This window comes from Bactrocera neohumeralis, chromosome 3 (assembly GCF_024586455.1).
Source record: "Bactrocera neohumeralis isolate Rockhampton chromosome 3, APGP_CSIRO_Bneo_wtdbg2-racon-allhic-juicebox.fasta_v2, whole genome shotgun sequence".
NCBI lineage: Eukaryota > Metazoa > Arthropoda > Insecta > Diptera > Tephritidae > Bactrocera > Bactrocera neohumeralis.
In genome coordinates this window covers 36,901,376-36,925,966 of record NC_065920.1, presented here as the reverse complement: position 1 = coordinate 36,925,966, position 24,591 = coordinate 36,901,376, and the positions used below count along the sequence as shown (strand labels likewise).

The 24,591-nt window shown below is 38.0% G+C and overlaps 1 protein-coding gene and 1 long non-coding RNA gene across 12 annotated transcripts in view; both read right to left on the bottom strand.

Moving 5' to 3' along the window:
- The window catches only part of LOC126753422 (uncharacterized), a 71,758-nt gene extending 48,615 nt beyond the window's left edge, over positions 1–23,143 (bottom strand). For 6 of the 11 annotated variants that reach the window (XM_050464837.1, XM_050464843.1, XM_050464845.1 and 3 more), the window contains exons 1-2: positions 22,963–23,135; positions 17,902–18,338 (exon numbers count right to left, since the gene is read on the bottom strand). In XM_050464837.1, coding sequence (XP_050320794.1) covers positions 17,902–18,109 — 208 coding nt within the window. In that variant the 5' untranslated portion in view covers positions 18,110–18,338; positions 22,963–23,135. Of the gene's footprint in view, positions 1–17,901; positions 18,339–22,962 lie in introns of all 11 variants that reach the window. The other 5 variants (XM_050464841.1, XM_050464838.1, XM_050464840.1 and 2 more) reach the window with 5 other exon arrangements.
- LOC126753498 (uncharacterized) lies at positions 7,511–8,966 on the bottom strand. The gene is made up of 2 exons (XR_007666156.1): positions 8,487–8,966; positions 7,511–8,414 (listed from the first exon to the last, which is right to left on the bottom strand). It is a non-coding gene; the product is annotated as an uncharacterized LOC126753498 (long non-coding RNA).
- Positions 23,144–24,591: the final 1,448 nt, after the last annotated feature.

Below are 24,591 nucleotides of genomic sequence, written 5' to 3'. Positions count from 1 at the left end.
AAATAAGCGTTTTTTATAACATTTTTCATTATGGCCAGATTGAACAAAATAAGAATTTTTGGGCATTTAAATTAAAACACCCAACATTTATTACGATTGCAAATTATTATATATTGGACTTTCAATATATGGCGAAACTACTTAAATCCTTTTTTTATGATTTTATGGTATATTAAAACAACTAACTTTGATCATTCAATACTTAATAAGGTGAATAAAACCTGTTAGTTCTCAATGTTTTTCATCATTTGTAATTGAAATATAATTCTACTATGCAAAACGTTTCATGAAATATATGTATTTAAATTTCGCATTTTCTTTGATTTTCATTGTTTTACATTTTTTTAGCGATCTTGAACGGAGGCAAAAAATTCCTCCGTTCACATATATTTTTGGTATAATTTCAATCTGGCCCTTCCAGTCATTCCAATTGCAAAACGTCAAAACCTACCCAATCCAGTCAACTGTCAAAGTTCGTTAGGTGAGCGGTTCTCACATTTCCAGTGACAGGAGAGTTGGGAATCTCTTTATCTCTGATTCCTGGTTTCTTTGATCGAATCGAAGACAACTTTACTTTCTTTATCAAATATTGCTTTAGTCCAGTGGTCGGCATGAGAGGATCTGTCACTGTGTTGGTAAGCACGAAAAAAAAGTAGCCCAGTGAGAAATTGGAATTAAAATGAAGCAAATTTTATAATTAATTAAGAGTATAATGAAAATTAACAAAATGTCTTTTAAGGATATATTCCCTATTATCTTTAAAAGACTTGGAACATAAAAGGCATTGCATGGCATCAAAGGCATTTAGAATCATAAAATATTTCTCGCAGGGCATATTTGGTTTTGCGCTATAGTCTTGCGTGATATTAATTCGTTGCTGGCTCGACCACGACTGAACGATAGAGCGTAAGCGTACGTGTGAAGTTTGCAAAATTTTGCTATGAAATGCCGACTGCTTAAGTCTATAAATTGGTGTTGCCCACGTATCCATTTTAAGGTGGTTCTTGGATCGATAACGCTGACGAACTTGCAAATTTTTCGGGAAAGCAAACGAAAATCCGTATTAAAAATTTGCCACCTCATTACATACTTATCTAAGTATAAGTAAGTATGTATATACATACATAAACACAAAGGGCGGATTAAAAAATAGTTCTTGGGGGGTGACGAAATAAACATTTACTTGAAACATGAAGATTATTATAATAAATATAGTAGTCTTTATACAGTTTAATAGCATGGTGGAAAATGTTCAAATCGTTATTCTAATATCAAATCTTACTAAATTGAAAAATTATTAATAATTGCATACTTTATTGGAATATATAATACTGTAGTCAGTATATGTATTGAATAGAAAAATTTCACAAAACAAAACGATGTGGGCCAAATTTTGAGAATCTTTCGAGAACTTCTTCTGCAGCAACGCCAGGGCGATCAATCTAAGTATGTATCTTTAAGCATGTTTGTCGTCAGCCACGTTTTCATGCGGCGAAGTGTTGAAAAAAGAGCGTTCAGAGCTCGCATTCGTCACAGGAAGTTTGCAGAATATGCGAAGAAAACTACGAATTATGGGGTATAGATCTACATCGCTGTTCTTCAACGTTTCCAATACAGTAGTCGGTAACTAGTTGTCTTTTGACGTTTGCTTCTGCCGCCAATGGCACTGTCATTGAGCGTCAAACGTCGCACGACGTTGTCATTATCAAAAACGCTTTCGACCCTATCTATCAAGTAGTCAATAAGTCGTTCCATTTCTTTGATTTTCAAAGCACATACTTCTTCTGGAAGCAGCAAACTCATTTGATATCCATCCAATACTTCTCTAGAAAATCCTGTCTTCAAATCTTCGCCGATTGTATACTACAGATATTCTTCGAAAGTTCTCATGCAGAAATTTTCGAGTTTTGTTTGTTGACCGCAGCTTCTGGTTATTCCTGAATAATGGATCGAAAATGTTCCTCAGCTTGCAACGTATCACATTTAATGTCTTTGTCAGATCGAGCGATTTTGAATGAGTTAGAGATAGAATATCACATAGGCCAAAAATACCAATTGTAAATTGAAATTTGCACACGGCTGTGGTGAATATCGTTGCTTTTCCTGCTGTAAATTTCTCCCATTTTCCCCCCTCTTCATCTGCCACTGTATACACAAATGTGTATTTTATCATAGATAGTATTTTATCAGACATTTTTCACTTCTATAAACTTGTACAGCTATTTATGTGTGTATTTACATTGTATGTGTGGAACTGCCGACAGAAATGCGCCTTAAAACATTTCGTGACTATCGTATTTCGTGACGTTGAAAGAAAATTCAAATTAAGGGTAGACAGTTGTACAAACGAATGCGATTTTAAACTTTCTGCTAATTTATTATACTCTCTCAACATCCCTGCCAGACACGGCTAACCACTTTTCTTAAATATTTCAATACAACTACAAATTTTTTCTCTATGCACTAACGCACATCCCTGCCGGCCACGAGCGGTTAAAAAACTAGTGAAAGAGTAGGTACAAAAGTACCGCACATTTTCGGGTTATTTTTTTGTTTACCTAAATGCGATGAAAAAAAGTTTTTTTCATTTCTTGATTAATTTGAATGAGTGCGAATGAAAAAACATAATTGTCAATAGTGCCAAAAGAAAATCCCAAAAAGGGTAATAAAAAATGATTGAAAGACGCATGTCATTCGTGCTCGTACAACAAGAAGGTAAGTGAATGAATTTTATGTGATTTTTTTAAAATAATTTGCAAATAATTACTTCATATGTTTTTATATGTAGCATTGGAAATCAGAATGAATTGGAAATAAAAGCAATATCATCAGAAGCAGCAAATATAAATTGTTAAGTAAGTATGTGAAAGTGTGTGTTGTTTGAAATTGGACTGCGCAGTCCAATATAATACGCAAAAATAAATACATACATACATATGTACATAAGTATGTATTTTATGCTTTTAAGGCGGCCTGCACAATCCAATATAATATGTGAAAACAAATGTTTGTTTTATTTTTTAAATTATGAGATAATATTAATATTTCTTTCAGAGTCAATTCTATTTGTATGTAATATATTTTGTTTTGATTTTTGATTATGATTTTTAGATATTATACTTAAAGTTTATATAATTGTATTTAATTATTCTTTATTTTCAGATGTTAATAATTTTTTATTGAATATAATTGTTATTCTGTAAAATTTGTAATTAATAAAAAAAAATAAAAAAATTTAAATTTAAAATATTTGTTTACAATTCTACAAAAAATTTAAAATTAGGAATCAAAAAATGTAACCCTGCATCAGCTAACGATTAGGGTAATTAGAGCAGTTCAGCTATATTCTTTCATAAATAATTTGTATGACACTGCTGAATGAGCGCAACAGATGTGTATGATCACATGTATACGTACGTGTGAGGGGAAAAGTGGTTAGAATGTTCACGCGGCCTATGTCGAGCTCACCCCTTTTTTCTACTACTACTACTTTTCAGGATTTCAATACCTACTGTTTATAGGTTTTTGATCAAGGACATTTTGACAAAAGGGGTTAAAATAGAATTTCGTGGAGCTAATGTTGCTAAAACAAGAAGAAGGCTTTATGAATATTATCCGGACCTTGTGTAAATTAAAGCAATCGGTAGTACGAATCTGAGAAGATGGTTATTCCAGCCACTATAAGACTTTTTTCAGCAAAAAGAACTAAAAGGCACGATTGGAATTTGTCAAAATGTATCATTAAATGCCGCCAACTTTTTGAAAAAAGTAATTTTGGAAAGATAAGAGCAAATTTGAATTCAAAACATTGGCGAAAGAGTAATGAGAGGCTCCAAAGTAAGTGCACCCAAAGCACCATAAAGTTCGGAGATAAGAATATTTTAATTTCGGATTGTTTTAGGCATAGTGGTCTATCAACTCTGGTAGGAATCGAAGGAAATATGACGGGAGAGTCTTAAGTACAGATTCTGAGTACAAATTTACAGCCCGCAGGGCAAAAAATGGTTTTACAAGGTAGCTTTGGATAATTAAACCAAATATATATGTCGGGTTGCGTAATAATACTTCCATCAAAACCCGCTAGAGCTCTTATAATGGGGTGCTCAAAGCCCTGAATTGAATTCTATTGAGCATTTAATGCAATATGCTTAATATATGTATATCAATAGATAGGATGATGGAGTCATGTGTAGAAGTTCACGCAAGTGAGGAAAGTTCCCTGATCGCCATTCACTTGGGAGTGGCCAGAAACGATTCTTTTACATATGACTCAAGCAGCTCACGACTTTCGGTCTTTGACCAAGTATCCTCTGGGTAGCCTAAGAACAGGCGTTTGAAGGCGAGCTAAAGTGAGAAGGCGAAACATCCCCTGCATAGTGTTGGGCGCTGGGTTTGGGACCCGCCACGTAAAATAACACCCCAATGAAAAATAGCAACCAGCCGCGGATGAGAGACCCCCCTTTTGATGACGACCATGGCAAACGAAATAAGGACTACGAATTGAGGGCATGCACCTGGAATGTCCGGACCCTTAATTGGGAAGGTACCGCTGCCCAGCTGGTTGATGTCCTCACGAAAATAAAGGTTGACATCACCGCCGTCAAAGAAATGCGATGGACGGAACAAGGACAGAGACGATTACGTCCTTGTGGCATTTACTACAGTGGCCATATAAAGGAGAGCAAGTTTGATGTGGGATTCGTGGTGGGAGAGAGACTCCGAGTACTATCCTTCACTCCGGTGAATGAACGTCTAGCCACAATCCGCATCAAAGCGAGGTTCTTCAACATATCGCTGATTTGCGCCTACGCCCCGACGGAAGAGAAGGACGATGTGACCAAAGATGCCTTCTATGAGCGCTTGGAGCGCGCCTATGAGAGCTGCCCCCGTCACGATGTCAAAATCGTGCTTGGCGACTTTAACGCCAAGGTGGGCAAAGAAGTTATCTTTGGCACTACGGTCGGTAAATCAAGCCTCCACGACGAAACATCCCCGAATGGGTTGAGGCTGATCGACTTCGCCGGGGCCCGAAGTATGGTTATCTGTGGTACTAGATTCCAGCACAAGAAGATACATCAAGCTACCTGGCTGTTTCCGGATCTAAAAGCCACCAACCAGTTGTGATAGACGGAAAACACATCTCCAGTGTTCTTGAAAAGGGAAGCGAGACGCATTTGCAGACAGAAAAAGAAAGAGGCCGAAATGCGTGAGTACGAAGAGTTTGATAAGCTGACCGACAGTGATAATGCTCGAAAATTCCACGAAAAAATGCGGCGGCTTACAGAAGGTTTCAAGATCGGAGCATACTCTTGTAGAGCCCCCAAAGGTCATCTAGTCATCGATGCCCAGAGCATACTTAAATTATGGAGAGAACACTTCTCCATCCTGCTGAATGGCAGTGAATGTACAACGCCAGGAGAAAGCGAACCCGATTACCCAATCGATGGCAAAGGAGCAGACGTTCCATTGCCCGACCATGAAGAAGTTCGAATAGCGATTACCCGTCTGAAGAACAACAAAGCGGCGGAAGCCGATGGATTTCCAGCCGAGCTATTCAAACACGAAGTCGAAGAACTGATAGGGAGCATGCATCAGCTTCTTTGTAAAATATGGTCGGACGAAAACATGCCCAACGATTGGAATTTAGGTGTGCTCTGCCCAATCCACAAAAAGGGAGACTCCACAATCTGCGATTTTCTGCAAGATTCGATCGAGCGTATTGTGGGAAGGATTAAAGCCCACCTTCAACAAACTGATTGGAACTTATTAGTGTGGCAAATCAACAACCGACCAGATATTCACCATGCGCCAATTTTGGAAAAGTCACGTGAATGGAGAATCGACACACACCACTTCTTCGTCGATTTCAAAGCAGCTTTCGACAGCATGAAAAAAAGCTGCCTTTATGCCGCGATGTCTGAATTTGGCATCCCCGCAAAACTACTACGGCTGTGTAAACTGACGTTGAGCAACACGAAAAGCTCCGTCAGGATCGGGAAGACCTCTCCGAGCCGCTCGATACCAAACGAGGTTTCAGACAAGGCGACTCCCTATCGTGCGACTTCTTCAATCTGCTGCTGGAGAAAATAATTCGAGCTGCAGAACTTAATCGGCCTCAATAACCGCCATGTTAGTTCTGCTTTCTCCAGACTGTACAAGGAAGCAAAGCAAATGGGTCTGGCAGTGGACGAGGGCAAGACGAAATATCTCCTGTCATCAAACAAACAGTCGTCGCACACGCGACTTGGCTCTCACGTCACTGTTGATAGTCATAACTTTGAAGTCGTAGATAATTTCGTCTATCTTGGAACCAGTATCAACACCACCAACAATATCAGCCTAGAAATTCAACGCCGAATAACTCTTGCCAACAGGTGCTACTTCCTCCTTCCGTCATTATTCCCGTCCTGCTATATGGTGAAGAAGCATTGACGATAAGTTGACGTAACGAGTTTTCGAGAGAAAAGTTCTGCGAAAGATTTATGGTCCTTTGTGCGTTGGCTACGTCGAATATTCGGCATTCGATGGAACGATGAGCTGTATGAGTTATACGACGACACTGACATCGTGCAGCAAATTAAAAGACAGCGGCTGCGCTGGCTAGGTCATCTTGTTCGAATGGACGAAAACACTCCAGCTCTGAAAGTATTCGATGCAGTACCCGACGGGGGAAGCAGAGGAAGAGGAAGACCTCCTCGTTGGAAGGACCAGGTAGAGAAGGACCTGGCTTCGCTTGGAATATCCAATTGGCGCAATGTTGCGAAACGCTAAATATATAACGACGTTACCTATATATAAAATGCTAACATTTCGATCCTCGGGTTGATATTTTACACCATATTTCCCTGGCTTTGGTTCTTCTAAGTTGCAAGAGTATAAAATGTTCTGTTGCACCCGAACTTAGCCGTTCCTTACTTGTTTTTTTGTGTGTATTTCAATTAAACAATCATTAGTAGACGAAATTGTAAATCGACTATAAACCCCTTTGGTATCTTATTAACTTTTACTACAAGACATGGACTCACATGTAGCACCATTTAACAATATTATTATAATAATTTACTCAAGTTGTCGTTTGCACGGATAGAAAGCCAGTCATGCGAAAATCATATCGTCATGCTGAACATTTTGTTACCTACATAGGGTTTATTTCCATTAGTTTTAGGTGTTACGAAGCCGTTAGGTCAACAAAACCATAATGCTCCGAGCTACATGTTGCGTGAGTAAATACAAGTAACGTGACTAACGAATCTGTCACCATTTTCATAATAATAATAGAAAATAACAATTTAAGAAACTAATGTTCTCTTTTATGTATATATTCGAAATTGTAGAAGATATACAATTCCTCCCGAAATGAATACAGTAAAACATCATTTTTCGTCGTAGATACGTTCCAGATACAACGCTAAGTGAATTGCTATTTTCTATTGGGAATCATATATGTAAATATCAAAGAAAGATTTCGTACATTTCATTCAGCTTTTAAATGTTAAAGAAAATAAAAATATTTAAATAATAAAACAAAAGTAAAACTTTATTTATTCAAAAACATAAACTAGAAACTGAATCAAAAATTAAAATAACACATAATTTCAAAATTACTCAGACTCTGCAGGCGAGGCCAAGATCTTTCCTTTTTCAAAAAATATGTCCAAAGTTTGCTGAACAGCTTGTGTTTTTATATTGAAGTAAATTTTCTTGAAACAATTAAAACTAGGATCATTTCTTTAAAAAATTTTCATTGCTTCGTCAATTAGAGTCATTGCTTTAGATATTTTCCGTGAAGATAAGTTTGTACGCTCACTTATAGTTATCGTTCGACATTGGTCATAAGAAACAAGCAATTCATTTATTCTCTTGCTAATTTAGCAATTTGATGACAAATAATATCCGCTTCATCGTCGTCATATTCTAAATAGGAATTGTACCTGTTTTTCTTATGTGCACATTCTGACCATATTTTGCGCCAAAATTCTGGAATAATTCTCCATCAGTTTCACTTAAAAGTATTTTATATGATGGGCTGAGATAATACGTTTTAAAATTCGAAATTACATCCTGCTTCTTCGACTGCATTAATGATGTGATGTGCATTTTCAGATAAGTCATCAATGTAAACCGGGTGACCAATAGGATTACTTAACTTCTCTTCATTGCAAAAAAGGTTTAGTGGTGCAGGTAGAAACCCAGTTTTTAAATAACAACGTCGTCATCCATGATTTCTTTTTGGCTTGCCAGTGTATAGAAAGTCAATCCTTTGAGCAGCCCTTCGGCTTAGACTTAAAATCGCCATTTGCATTGCCAGCTAGAAATAATGTTAGTCTGTCTTTACTAGCTTTAAATTCGGGTGCTGATTTCAGTCCTTGATATAAAAGTTTTCTTTGGGAGACGTTTCCAAAATAAAGCTGTCTCTTCAAAATTGAAAATTTGTTATGAATTATCGCGTTTAACTAGCGTGTCACTAGCATTAAAATACCACTTACTCTTTGCTATATATAGATTGGTTTTTGATGTAATCAAATAAAGTTTTTGTTTCAGCCTGGATTACCATATTATTTATGGTATTTTTTGTGCAATTTGATTTACAATTCAAATTTTAATTATAAAACCGCTCCTTGTAAGAGTCATCGTCTTGGAGTCTTCCGATGTAACTTGTTTTTTCTCTACTGACCGACATGCCGCCCTTTCGTAGTGACAATGTAGTTTTTGTTGTTTTCTCTGGATCAAAATTGAGCATTGTTGCCATTGGCCAATTTGTATAAAACCATTTACACACATCTAGCTTTTAAGTTATAGTTTTTCTACGTATTTATACATAATTCTATTCGACTACAGTTACGAATTAGTTTAAGAATATTGCATGTACATTAAATTTTAATTTTAATTTAAATATCCACGATACGGACGGTAGTGAGTTTCATTTTCATTGAAACAGCAACAACTTAAATGAGATCAACAACTACAATTACGTTGTCTCTACGGAAGTGTGGCAGGTCGGTCACTAACTGAAGTATTAGGAGCCTGTTTTATTTTATTTCGGTTTCGAACTTCTGACAGAGTAACAGGCACGGAGAGCTTTTTCTATATCTACAGCCTTTTCTCCACTATCAAAGCGCCGTAAAATCTCCAATTTTATTTCCAAACCTACCTACAGTTTTTTTTGCTTATACCAACACTCATTTTTCAACTCATAATTATTATGCTCTAAAAGTTTAACGATAAAAAAAAGGATTATAGCCTTTTATTATATAAAAAATATTTAATTTATAATCAGCCTTCCCCTGCAACTATGCTTTTCACAATGTTTAAAAATCTTTGGACTTCAATCGAGAATCAAACAACAATTGAATGAAAATTTTGTTGTAGGATTCCTCGAAATCCAAATGAAATTAAAATTTACAAAACAAGAAATTATCTTGTAAAAAATTTAAAAACGATTATCTGAATAAAAAAAGGCAATTCGTAATTTGAAAAAAATAAATAAATAAAAAGAAACAATGTAGTAATTCTAAAAACAACGACTCACAGAAAAAATATGTAAGTCTTAGTTCAGTAAAGACGCAAGTTCGAAAAAACGAAAAGCGTGGTCCTAGTGCAATTGTTTCTATATTATTTTTCGTTACCTGAGTAACTGAATATATAAAACCGTAATAAAAATAATATAAAACCTTGCTGTGAGCGTTAAAGTGCAAGTGACCCAAATTCACGGTTAACACGCAAACTAATTGATTGGACTCATGCTAAATTGAAAATGTGTACAACACTAATTGTGTTTTCTCTTCATTTTTAAAAGAGGTAACATAAAATATGTTAAGGATGTGTTTAATTCATTTTAACTGTAATTTTATGCAGCGCTCCTCAAACCATAATCTAATGCTTTCTCTAAGCAATACCTCGGTCGCACGGAAAATCCCCTTCCAAAACCACTGAATAGTTGCTATATTTATACCCTGAACAGGGTATATTAAGTTTGCCACGGCTGAGCTCAGGCTACTACCGGGGTCACAGCTGGCGGATAGTGGACGGCCTACGCTAAGTAGGTCAGCTGCGAATAGTAATACGCAGCCCCCGACCAAGAGCTGCAGGAGAGGAGGGCTTGGCTCAAAACGCCTCACGCGCCCAATGAACCTCCCGCGAAGAGGCGAGAAGATGCCGCCTTCAAATAAGCGTCCACAACCCCCACCGGGGCTGCACCGAGGGAAGAACCTACCCACGAGAGGGAGGCAACAAAGCGACGAGGGACACAGCGATCAGCACCAAAGGTGCACAGAAGACGAAGAAAACCCCTGGGCAAGAGCCCATCAGAATCGAGACCAGTAAGATTCTGATTACGGAATACTGGAAAACCGAAACGGATAAGACCGACAAAGGGCTGGGGAGGGCAGTATTCTGTCACCTCAGTAGATAAGAGTGACATCTTATCGAAATGGCTGGCAGGCTAATACTGCTCTCACCTCCGTCTCGTTAAAACCATGGCAGGTCTTCAAGTACGTTCAATGCACGTCGCCATAATTTCTATGGCCGTACAGGTTCAGTTGAGACGAACTCCTGATTCGTGCCCGAACCTGGCTCTGAACACAAGCTCCCATAAGGACTTGTGTCAACCCTTGCGTGGCCTCCCTGCTTGCATAGATAACCACGGGGTTCATAAAGGGCAACTGCTACAACGTGCGGAGATAGCGGCTTGAAGCGGAGACCCAACAGAAAAAATGAATACACCGCAACTACAACAAAAAACCCAACAGAGGGAACAGCAAAACAAAGACGTACAAGAAGAGGAATACGGAACGGTGTTCCGCAGAAGCAGCAGGATACTCAGATCCCCCATACTCACCGACACCCCAAAGCAGACGGACAAAACTGGCGAAAAGGCAGACTCAAGGGAGACTCCGGCCCCACAAGCAGCACCGGCAAAGCAGGGAGAAGGGAAGAGTACCCCAGCTGCCACAAAAGACGGAAATCAGAGCTCGCCGAAACAAGAATACATCACCCAAATGAGACGAGCAGAAGAAGAATCCCTGGAAAAGTGCAAGGGGATAGTGCAAAAAATGAAGTTGGCGATGGCGAAGCAAAAGAACGTCAGCATGGACGTAAAGAACGGAGCGGCACAGCTAGACGAGCTCTTCGACGTCATTAAGAGCTACCGCAGAAATTGGCTCACTGCAGAAACCGAGAAAAGGCGGGTACACCTAAGCAGACGCATCGCGACCCCCGAGTCAGCAACCTCGAAGCGGCGTGCGACAAGCCCCGTGGAGCCGCGAGAAACAGTGCGACCACGACACGAAAACGACAGCCAGTGGCAAAAAGTTTTGCCTAAAAAAGCCAGGAAAACTCACGTCAACGAAGGAACGAGGGAAGAAGCGCCTAAAAACGCAAACAAGAGGCAACCAGCCAACAACATGGCCGCAAACCAGAAAGGAAATAACAGGCCGAAACGACAAACAGAGGCCGTTATAATAAAACCAGCAGAAGGAAACAGCTACGCCGAAGTCCTCAAGAATATCCGTAGCAAGGTAGATCTTAAAGAGGCAGAAGTCAAAATCAAAGGGATCCGCAAAACAAGAGCCGGAGCCCTATTACTAGAGCTAGAGAAGGGACAGTCCACAAAGACCAGCTTCTGTGAGGCACTTAAATCCACTCTCAAAGAGACTGCAACTGTAGCCGACCTGAAAACTAAGGTTACTATAGAAATTAGAGACCTCGACTCGCTGACAACAAAAGAAGAAGTAGCAGGGGCTGTCAAAGAAGCGCTACAGGACCCCACTGAAGGCTTGGCGATCAACATAACAGCTCCTAACACAAGAGAGCAGGTAAGGGCATACCTAACGCTGGACCAGGATAGAGCTGATGCACTAATGCGACAGGCACGCATCAAAATCGGCTGGGTTAGCTGCAGGCTGCGGCTGAAAGAAACCCCCAAGAGGTGTTTCCGCTGCTTTGGTCCAGGACACTTAACCTGGGACTGCAAAGGGCCCGATAGAAGGGGACAAGGTGTTTGCATAAAATGCGGCCAACCAGGTCATAAATTGAAAGATTGCGAGAAGCTTCCTTCATGTTGCCTTTGCAAAGAGGCCAAACATGAAAAAATCGATCACATCCCGGGCTCCGCAAAATGCACGGTATATAGGAATTACCGAGGCAAATGAATATCCTACAGGCCAACATGCATAGATGCAAGACTGCCGACGCACTACTCTCGCAAATGGTGACGGAGAACAACTACGAGATGATCATCATAAGCGAGCAATACAAACAGAAAGAGAGAGGTATCTGGCTAGAAGATAGCAGCTCAACCGCCGCTATATGGCTACCACCAGGGAGTAATATCAGGACTGTAAACAATGGGAACGGCAACGGCTTCGTCTGGGCCAAAAGCGACCTTTTTACAGTAATCAGCTGCTACTTGACGCCAAGCGATAGTATACAGGAATTTCAAGGAAAGCTCGACAACATAGAGGATACAGCCAGGTCTATAGAAGGTCAATTGATTATCGCCGGAGACCTAAATTCCAGAGCCGTAGAGTGGGGTCTACCAAGCACGGACTCGAGAGGAAAGCGCATTGTAGAAATGGCTGCGCGGCTAGGGCTAGTAGTGCACAATACGGGAAATGCAACTACGTTTAGAAGACCGGGATGCGAGGAAACCACACCAGACATTACCCTATCAACAGAACGCATGGCAGGCTCAATAAAGAACTGGAAGGTCCTGGAGGATTACACTGGCAGCGATCATCACTACATCTCATTTATGATCGACACGGGAACAAGCACTAACCAGCAGAGGAAAACAACTGGAACACGAAAGTGGAACATTGCGAAGCTAGATACTTCGAAATTAATCTCCGCAATAGACGACCAAAACCCATCTAGCAACCCCCCCATAATCGCAGGAAAAACTGTCGAGCACACAATGCTTAATATAAAAAGAGCCTGTCAAAAAGCAATGCCCAAGGCCTCCCACAGCAAACATAAAGCAGCAGTTTACTGGTGGACTGAAAATATAGCCCAACTCAGACGGACATGCCTCCGCCTTCGTAGATCCTACACGAGATCCAGGCGTAGAGGAGCCGCAACTCAAGAAGCCGATCAATACAAATTAGCAAAGAAGGAGCTAAAGCATGCCATCGACGACAGCAAAAAGAAAAAATGGGAGGAACTACGCGAGGATATAAATAGAAACCCCTGGGGACTCGGGTATAAAATAGTGATGAAGAAACTCGGCGCTCGAGCAAAGCCACCTGATCTAACCGCTGCCAAAATGGATAACATTGTGAACGCACTATTCCCCACACACGAAACAAGGGCTAGGGACCCAGAACACATCCTAAGACCGACGCAAATCCCCCCGTTTACCCTTGAGGAGCTGCAACTAGCCACTGCAAAGCTCAAGGCCAACAAATCCCCCGGACCGGACGGGATCCCATCAGAAATTCTCAAAATAATCGCTGCAGAGCGCCCAGGAGTACTACTGAACATGTACAACGCCTGCCTTGAAGCCGGAATATTCCCTGAACCCTGGAAAAAGCAACGGCTGGTTCTAATCAGTAAGAGAAAAGGAGACCCCAATTCGCCATCAGCATACCGCCCTCTATGTATGCTTGACACAGCGGGAAAGCTATACGAAACCCTGCTTAAACCCAGACTTGAAGCGGCTATCAACGAAGCTGGAGGACTGTCCCCTAGACAATATGGCTTTAGACCCGGCAGATCGACCATAGGAGCAATAAAATGCGTCATCGAAAGCGTAGAAGTCGCACAACGTAGATGGCATAAATACAAAAGAATAGTGTTGCTGGCGACTCTAGATGTCCGAAACGCCTTCAACAGCGCTAGATGGGTAGATATGATCGACGCTCTCGAGAAAAGCTTTAAGGTACCCGACTACCTCAGGGCCGTGGTGCGGAGCTACCTTAGCAACAGGAAGTTGCTATACGAAACTAAAGAGGGAACACGACAGATAGCGGTCACGTCAGGAGCAGCACAAGGATCCATCCTCGGACCAGACTTATGGAACATTAGCTATGACGCTATATTAAAACTAGAAATGCCAGATGAATCGTATTTAATAGGCTACGCCGACGACATTGCAGCAGTAATCACAGCAAGGGACACAGAAGAAGCGCGAAGAAAGCTGAACCAGGTCATGATACGGACCCAAGCATGGCTCGACTCACACAGCCTCCAGCTCGCTACGGAAAAAACAGAGCTACTGCTGCTAACAAACAAGCACATACCTCTCGAAGTAACCATGCATACGACTACGGATATTCTTAGGACAAAAAAAGCAGTTAATTACCTAGGCGTAAGACTGGACCCCAGACTAACCTTCTGGGTACAAATCCAGCACGCCGCAGGAAAGGCAGCGAAGATCACCTCTCAACTGAGCCGACTAATGGCCAACATAGGAGGCCCCAGTCAAGAAAAGAGAAAGCTCCTAATGTCGACAACAATCAGCGTTTTATTATACGGAGCTGAGATATGGGCAGATGTACTTAAAAAGAAAAACCGGCGTAAGGTAGCGGCCAGAGTGCACCGCACAGCAGCCCTCAGAGTTGCATCAGCCTACCGAACAGTGTCCGGCGAGGCAATATTAGTTATAAGCGGAAATGCCCCAATTGACCTTCTAGCACACGAAAGGAAAAAGCTGTGGGAGCTAAAGCAGTCATCCGATAACAACAAAAGCGCAATAGAACAAATAAAGAAAGAAACATTAATAACATGGCAACAAAGATGGGACACCGAAAGTCGCGGCAGATGGACGGCCAGGCTTATAAAAGATCTAGACTCATGGACAGGCCGAAAATTCGGAGAGGTAGATTTTTACACAACCCAGCTGTTATCCGGTCACGGGTACTTCAAAAAGTACCTCCACAGAATGGGAAAAGTCGAAGAGCCGTCATGCCTATATAACGACGCGACAGAAGACGACGCTGAACATACATTCTTCGAATGTGCGCGCTGGCAAGGAGAACGCACCGCTGTAGAGGACCTGGTTGGCCCAATAAACGCGGACAATTTAGTCAGCGTTATGTTGGAAAGTGAAGAAAACTGGGGCATCATCAAGAAATTCGCTGCACTCTTGCTACGCAGCAAAAAGCGGGACCTGGACGCAGGTGCGCAGATGTAAATCTCTCAATGAGAAAAATGGAACGCCACCCTGAAGTAATGCAAACGCGGTCCCAGGGTGGGCGACGGTTCCTTAGAGGGGGGGTTTTTAGTGACCTGCAAGTGGCACATACCGCTGCTGTGACGATAGCACCGACGATGCGGAAGGCATTTTCCACCCCCTCGCCCGCAAAAAAAAAAAAAAAAAAAAAAAAAAAAAAAAACTAGTCCCTCAGTTTTTAAGATATCGTTTTGAAATTTTGCAAACACATTTTCTCTTCAAGAAGCTGCTCATTTGTCGGAACTGTCGATATCGGACTACTATAATATATAGCTGCCATACAAACCGAACGATCCGAATCAAGTTATTGTATGGAAAACTTCACTTTTGACTATGTATCTTCACAAAACTTGGCACAGGTTATTTTCTGAGATAATAATGTAATATACGAAGAAATTGTTCAGATCGGCTTACTATAGCATATAGTTGCTATACAAACTGAACGATCGAAATCTAGTGCTGGTATGGAAAACTTTTGCATTAGACGTGGTATCGTCACGAAATTAAAACATAAAGCATAAGCTGCCATACAAACTGAGTGATCGGAATCAAATGCTTGCATGGGAAACTTCCTCATTTGACGATATATCTTCACGAAATTTGGTATGAGTTATTGTTCATAGAAATAGTGTAATATCGGAGAAATTGTTCAGATCGGCTCACTATAGCATATAGCTGCCATATAAGCAGAACGATCGGAATCAAGTGCTTGTATGGAAAACTTTCACATTTGACGTGGTATTTTCACGAAATTTGACTTGGATTACTGCGTAAGGTAATAATATAATCTCCGAAAAAATTGATTAGATCGGATTATTATAGCATATATCTTCCATATAAACTGAACACATAGTTACTAAAAAAAATTCACCTGTGAAGGGTATATTAGCTTCGGTGCAGCTGAAATTAAGGTTTTTTTCTTTTTTTTATATCTTTATTTATTGAAGCTGCTTGTTCAAACTGTGAACTTCAAAGCTTAACAATTAAGTCTTAACGGCTTAGTGTCTTTCCGGGGACAATTGGGCTGAAATGCCTATCTAGGTGGTTTCTTCACCACTTCGAGCCCAATTAGAACTCATGTGTTTTTGGACTTTGCAAAAGAAGTTTTGTTTCTTGATTGAATTTGGGCCCACTTTCTTTATATAATTTCAGTCATAGTTTATGTACAGCATCCTTCGATTGCAGCTGAGTACAAGGAGATCGATTTGCTAGCCATTCACGTCCAGGTCGTTTTTTTAAGCACTAGCTTCTCTATTTCATGATTTAAGGGATGTTAGACCCAAGAGTTCTTCTTATAACATCTGAACATGTGTCAGCAATTATAAGCGATGTGTCAATATTATTTATTACACCAAAAGCAATTAAATATTGTATTTTGTTTCGATCACATAGCCAGTATGTCGGCTCATCAGGAGTTATATCAAGGTTATTTTGCCTTTTCATAATAGTGTAATACAGTTGCCTTCTTGGTTAATTAGACTGAGCCCCAATACATTAGGATTGTAATGACCATTTCTAGAAATCTATGCTCTAGAGTACCAAAAAGTCGTTAAATTGGTTATCTGTAAATTTGAAACAAGGTGGGCAGTGTATAGCGGACAGGTTTAAGTCCCTACCTACATTTTTTTAGTTATATTATCCCTGGTCGAGACCAATGGTGCTTGGCTAGGCCAAGTGGTGTTTACATACATTTGAATGGAAATACGTGTTGTATTTACGCTCATATGTATATGTACAATATAGGTATATTTTTGAAATTTCTTACCTCTCGATTTGGTTGAAATCAAATTGAGTGCCTTGTTCACGCTTGGCGTGGCAATAGCGTTCACAAAAAATGTAACATTTTGAGAAAAATTACATTTAGGCGAAAATGGGTTTTCACCATGTCCCCCCTTTTGTTTCACTATAGTTGGGGGGGTATGGGGCCGGGGGGGATCAAAACCATTTTGCGATTTAGTTCAGCCCTGGGGCTTTGAGGAAGGCCCTCAACCTCCCCTCTATCCCTACCAGGGGCGTGGCAATAGCGTTCACAAAATTACATTCTTAACCTTTAAAACGCTCTAGCGGCTAAAGTATTTGACCTAGATAAACATACAAACCAATTTGAACATGTAACGAGCATGAAAACAGATAAGTCAACCGTGCGAAGTGATAGAAACATACCAAAGTTCATATATTTTCATACAAAATATATCTAGCCAAGCACCATTGGTGCACTAAGGTGTAATATTATAATATCCTTTTTTCGTCCTTTTCGATACGATATCCTTGAATTTTTTTTCTGAATTCTATAGACAATAAAATTCTAGGAAGCTACCTGGAAGCGCAAGTCGTTTGCTACACTCTAAATATACTCGTATTTAAATAACATTTGAAAACAAAATATGCCTGGCCAGACCCGAGGGTCTCGATGAGGGTTATTGTACCTTGTAACTGGATGTAGCATGATATTCTAAAGCATGGTGATTTAATCGATTTCAAACCAACACTGCTGTTCCACTTTGTGTTTCCGATAATAACATTACATCTATATATGTATACATAAATAGGAAATTCATTTAAACACAATAATGAATGGAAACTTCAATGATTTTCAATACTATTCATGTAATTGAAATTAATTTATTTTCTCATTCTCATTACTGCCGATAAGCTTATTTAATATCAAAAAAATTGCCCTCTGATGTCAAAGGAAATATAAATAAGAAACAAATAAATGAGTGTTAACTTACCATTTTCGATCGTTTCCTTGGCACAAGATATAATTTTGCCCTTGCGTCTACGCAGATTCGATTCGAAGTTAGTGTCATCGGTAAAATCATCACCCGCATCCAAGCCTGCATCCTCAGCTGTCGATTCGTGCACATCTTCCGACGATTGGCGTTCGGAGGACATGTCGCCGCCGCCACTTTGTAAAAGGTTTTCAAAACTCTTGTTCATAGCCGCGAATATAAGTGCACAACAAACAAATAATTGAAAATAAACACTATCAATTGGATAATGTAGTTAGCTTTGGTTTAGATTTACGTTGCTTCACTTGTATGTTTCAGTACACATATTTATGTAGAATATTTTTTGGCGTACGAAATAATATGTATGTACATGTTTGTCAATAGCTGAAGTCTAATTATTAAACAAACTTCACATCAATCACACTACGAACAATGATCTACATAAATAACATTAAGTTTATTTTGATTGTTACTATCGAGGGATATACATATGTAGGAATACAATCACATAGTTGCATACAAAGGAGTGCATACAAAAAATGGAAATCGCTCAATTGTTAACTATCAAAATGTTTTTTTTTTGTAAATCCTTTTTCAAAACTTTTCTACACTTCCACGTCACCTTAAACAAAGTTTTACACTAACTTAACTGCACTGAAATAATTTTTATTTCATTTTGGTGTGGCAACTACGTTATTTGAATTCAAAAAAAGATTCGTATATTTTCAAAATAATATACGGGGAGAGAAAATAAAAAAATATTATTATGAAGAAAGGGTCGATAAATACATGTGGTAGAACTTTTGAGGACTACATGTGAAAATTAATAGAGACACCTATATTAAAATATTTCGAAACCCTCTTCCGCTTTGAAATGAAAAAAGGAATAAGGAAATATTATAGTTTGGTGATTCAAAATGGGTAGAAGACTGCATATGCGTTATGGTATAACATTCATCTTCGAGAACAAATAAAACACCTTCACAAAAAGAGATTTTCGTAACGGAAAATAGGCGAAACATTGAAAAGCCCTAAGAGAAGTAGAAAACGCAATAAAATATAAATTGCAAAAGGAAACACGCGGACAAAAACCTAAAATTTTACCTCCTACTGAAGAGAAATTTGTGAAAGAACTTTTGGAACTTCAAAAGAAATAAAACTCGAATTTTCTTTAAACGTTGATACTTTCACCATTCGCAAAACAGCTTCACAAAATACTTAAAAACCAAAAATCCTTATCAGGCAAAACAAAATGTTTCTAAAAGGCTGCTCTTTGTTCAAAACCATACCAATTGGTCAGTGGAGAAATGGCCAATGAGAAATGTAAAATGTTTTATCCAGACTGTGATGCACAGCATGTCCGAAGACCAATGAACACCGCTTTCAAACACAATACACAATTAAAACCATGCTTGGAGGAGGATTGATTATAGGACCGATATATGGATTGAGGATACAATGACAACAGCTACTAATTTCAATATTTAAAGTGAAGTGAAATGGTTCTCAGATAACAACATTACCACTTTAAGCTGGCCTGCTCAACCGCCAAATCTAAACTGAGAATTTGTAGCAAGAGTTGGAAGTAGCTTCGAGGAGGAAACTTAGCAATAAATATGCCCCCTGGTTATTTGGAAAGGAAGTATGGGAAGCTATTACGGAGCCACACGCCAAAAATTGGATGATACATAATAAAGACTTAACAAACAAACACTAAAGAAATAAAATACTTCAACTAGCAAATAATGTAAAAAAAAAATATGATTTAGCTTTTGTTTTTAAATAGAACTTTAATTTTAGCAAATTCCCTATTTTTTTAGAGCCTAAAATGAGAGGAGCGATTGAAATATTTTTTTATTTATGGACATAATTTGGCCCAGTTTTGTTATTATTTGATACGGCTACGAAGATGGAGGACTGGCAGATCAACTGTAGGAGCTATAAAACGAAATGAAAGCGTAGAAGCCGCGAGGTGTAAATGGCATAAATACAAAAGAAAAGGGTTGCTGGCGACTTTAGATGTCCGAAATGTGGTGGATATGATCGACGCTCTCGAAAAGAGCTTTGAAATCCCCGACTACCTCCGAGCTGTGTGGAGCTACCTTAGCAACAGAAAACTGCTGTACCAAACTAGAGAGGGATCATGACAGATAGCGGTCACCTCAGGAGCAGTACAAGGATCCATTCCAGGCCCAGACTTGTAAAACATCAACTACGACGATATAGTAAAACTCGAAATGCTAGACGAATCGTATTTATTTGCAGTAGTAATTCCAGCAAGAGACACAGAAGAAATCTTAATCAGGTCGTGATACGGAGCAAGCATGACTCGATTCACACAACCTCCAGCGCGCTACGAAATAAACAGAGCTACTACTGCTAACAAATAAGCACATAACCCTAAATATGCAAACCATTATGGATATTCTTTGGACACAAAAACTAACACAAACTAACCTTCTGGGTACAAATTCAGCACGCCGCAGAAAAGACAAGCGAAGATCACCTCCCAACTGAGCAAACTAATGGCCAACATAGGAGGCCTGAGTCAAGAAAAGAGAAAGCTCCTAATGTCCTATTATACAAAGCTTGTCAACAAAGATGGGAGAATGAGACTCGCGACAGATGGACAAGCCGCAAATTCGGAGAAGTCGAGTTTTACACAAACCTGCTCTTATCCAGTCACGGATACTTCAAAAAGTACCTCCCACTTCTGACTTAAATTCGTAGAAATGACGCGTAGGCTTTGTCAACTCTTATTTGTCTAAGACAACAAATCAACGGAGGTACATTTTATTTGGAACGATGTAACAAAAATTAATCGCTTAGGTCCTGATGGTCGAAGGTATATTCGCAGTCCAATAATTCAATAATTTGATCCTCACTATGTTCCACGCGTAGTTGAGTATGGTGTTGGTTCACTTCATAAGATTAATGGAATCTTAAACAAGGAGAAATGCGCCAACATCCTAAAAAATGTCATGTTGCCATGGGCTAAGGAAAATTTGCCTGTTATAAGGAAGATAACAATTCAAGGCATACGTCTATGTAAGTTGACACAAACGTTTTTTAATGAAAATTCTACCAATGTTTTGGAGTGGGAATCGTCCAGCAAAGACTTAAACCCTATAGAACATCTCTGTATGATGTTAAAAAAGCCATGTGCACCAATAATATTCCAAATATGGATGTTCTTTGTGATGAAATTAGAACGGCATGCAAGCTACACCATTGGTGCGCTGTCAGAGTCTTGTAACGTAAATTTGGAATCCATGTGAAGCAATATTAAAGCAAACGAGATAACCAACAAAATAATAACTCAAAGTAAACAAATTTTTTGTAATATCATTATCTTTTTTTGATAAAATATTTTCGTTTATAATTAGTTGTCGTACTCAAATCGTTGATTACACATGTTTTTGTTAAAATCTTCAAAACAAAAAACGAATTTTAAACAAAATTTTTACTATTAGAGTTTAAGTTTAACATAGGTTTCAATAAAATAAGTGAAAATTCAATAAATATATGTGATTTATTGGAAAGTAACATCATTTACTTCAAAATAGGTGTCGTTTCTAATTAGTTGTCAACAGCTGTATGTACATAAAATGAAATGAAAATATTGTTTTTTTTTTTTAATTTGCCTGAAATATCGCAACGTGTCCATATTTTTTCACATGACTGTTTGTTAAAAACTTTTAAAATTTGTCCTTATTTTTTTCCTCACAAAATAATCGTTATATTTTGGTATTTGGTTTTCGCTTAAAAAGTAAGAGTTATTTGATAACAGTTATTCATTGCTCACAGAATAATAGTTAGCCCGTTAGTTTTACTTATCTCTTACGCAATAGGAATGGAAAAATAAGCTTTTTGTTTTGCCTATTTAACCAATAATACTCTCATGCTAAGTCGTATTTTTTCATCAACAGACTATAGTTTCGTGATGAGCATTACTTTCAGATGGCAAAGTAAGAATTAAGTTGTAAGGAAAAAATTTGTGGTCTTAGTTAGAGTTATAAGATGATTTTAATTTATCGCTCACTAGATATAACTTAATGAATTTTTTTGCTGTAAAAGAGAATTTGTAAATATGTATTCCAATTTTCTCCTGATTGATATAAATATGTAGGTTTAAATTAAATATTGAGTTTTAAAAAACATAAAAAATAAAATAAATTTTATACAATTCAATCCTTACAATTAATAAATGCGAGCAGCATTTGATCTATGTAGAGTCAGTCGTAGCCCACTAAAGTACTGTAAAAATGATTTTGCTTTTTCATAAATGATACGGTTCGTGATTAAAATACATAAAAACTTTTCCTTATTATCAGAAGCAAACATTCATCCAAGTCTTTCAAAAAAATGTACATTCTATTACATATAAATACTAGAATATACAGAGCCGGCTAGTTAAGGAGTTTGAGTAAATCTTATGAAAATGTAAAGGGTAAATTGTGAAACATTGTATGTGCATAGGAAAATAAAGTGATAAATACCGAATATAGCTCTCAACATACTGTCGAATCGAAAAACAATTAGGTTATATATAATTTATTAAAACATTATAAATGCACCTCTCTCCTCATAGGATATAGAACTCAAAACCATCGCCTTATTAGATGCAGTCCGAAATAGATATGTAGATATTCAAACCGTTCATATGTACATATGTACATATATGACTAGATCTCTATACACATATGTACCTCTATGAACTTGCTTATATACATACATACATTCTACTTGTACAATTTTACTCAAAGAAAACGAGTCATATAATTGACATTTAGCACATTCCCTTGTCATAAAATAATTATACTTATACATACATATGTATGTATCTATATGTGTACATAAATCGTAAAATATAAATAAATTTCCAAGAATATTTTCTTTTTATTTTATTGATATTAAATTCTAAAAAAAATTTAAGAAGAAAATTTCTCTCCCATCACTCCTCCTTAGCTCTCGAAAAAACTTGAGCTTATTTCATAACACTTCCACTGCAAACATCGGCATTAACTGCACAGTTAAAATTATTTGAAACGTGATGATTACGTATTTAGAAACCGTATACTGAATGGCAGCCAATTCTTGCGATTACTTTTACATCTTTCTTTACTGCTATTAAAATTGAAGTATTAATTTAGCACTTTATAACAATTTACATATTTTTTGTTATGATATAATGTTCCCGGCAGCAAGTCACCACCATCTAACAAAGAAAACCGTCAAAGACTAGTTGGAAGTTACCAACTAAAAATGACAATCGTAGTCGGGTGGTGAAAATTTTAGTTGAATTTGTCAAAGGAATATTGATTTTCTTATTTCACGCAAACGTCAGAAAATCATACAAATACACCCTCAAGTAGAAGGGTGGGTGGCTCTTAAATCCTTATTGGTGAATGTAAACAATCCCATGTTATTCGTATTTGCCGGTCATTTAAGTATCTTTTCATCTGTGTGGTGAATTTTGTTGATGTTTTTATTTTTTTACAATGCTTTTATGTTGCAATGTGTAGCCATGAGTTATGATAATATCAAGCAATCTAGATTCATCACTTTAAATATGATACGTTAAGAATGTCAAACTAATAACATACTTAGCTGGGCTAGCAGAAACATTTGGAGTTTTTGGGAGTAAACGTATATAATAAATAGTAATATAATAAATAAATTTCCAAATTGCAATTTTCAGAAATTTTTCCCTTATACCATGTATTAAAACTTATCTATTGCCCATTTAAGATCCCCTACCGTCTTTAAGAATAGGACAAAGAGAGAGATATCTTGGTGATCTGTGCCATATGGATTGTATAATTGTTCTGCTAGTAAGTAAAGTCATAGTCATAAATAATACTCGCAAATTCGAACAAACATTATTTATTTCATGCACATTACTAAAGTTTTTAGTATTTTAGGAACACTTTGCAAGTACACACATATGTAACTATACTATGTATAACTATGTATAAAATCGAATGAAATTACAACTATCATTGACCTGCGTTAGCATAGCAAATCCAACATTTAGCCAAATCTTCTGTCTTTAATATATTAGTTAACAATTCGTCCGTGGCAATTTAATATTACGGTTTGTAACTCCACTCAATTGAATTTAACCATCACGTTATTTTGCTATTGCGGACTACATTTAATTCCAGTTAAAGTTTCATTGATGTTGCCAACCTAACATAATGAAGATTTGATAGAAAAATTAAAACAACATTCCATTCGGTTATTACTCGCGAAATGGTGAACAAATATTGAAGTGGACATTAGTTTTGAATCATATTACAAGTACAAATATTTTGGGGTCAAAACTGATTTACTGCGCATACGAAAAAGCCGTCTTGATCACTCAAATAATTGGAACTTTCTAACACCAAGTAAGTCAGAACTTATTGATGTTTAATGTTTGTTACAGAGTCATGAGTTATTTTCTTATAAATAAGGAAGTATTGTGAGTTTTTTTTTAATGAAATTAAGAAATATTTCCACAAACATGTGCTAAGACCGGCGTCCCTCCTTTATTGAAATTATGCGCAACTTTTCGTGGAAATAATTTTAACTTTTGGTCGGCGCAGCTTATTACAACATATCATAATAGTTTTGTCACCTAAAGGAATCGAAATAAGAGACGAAGTCTCTCTCCCACCACGAATCCTACACCGAATTTGCACTCCT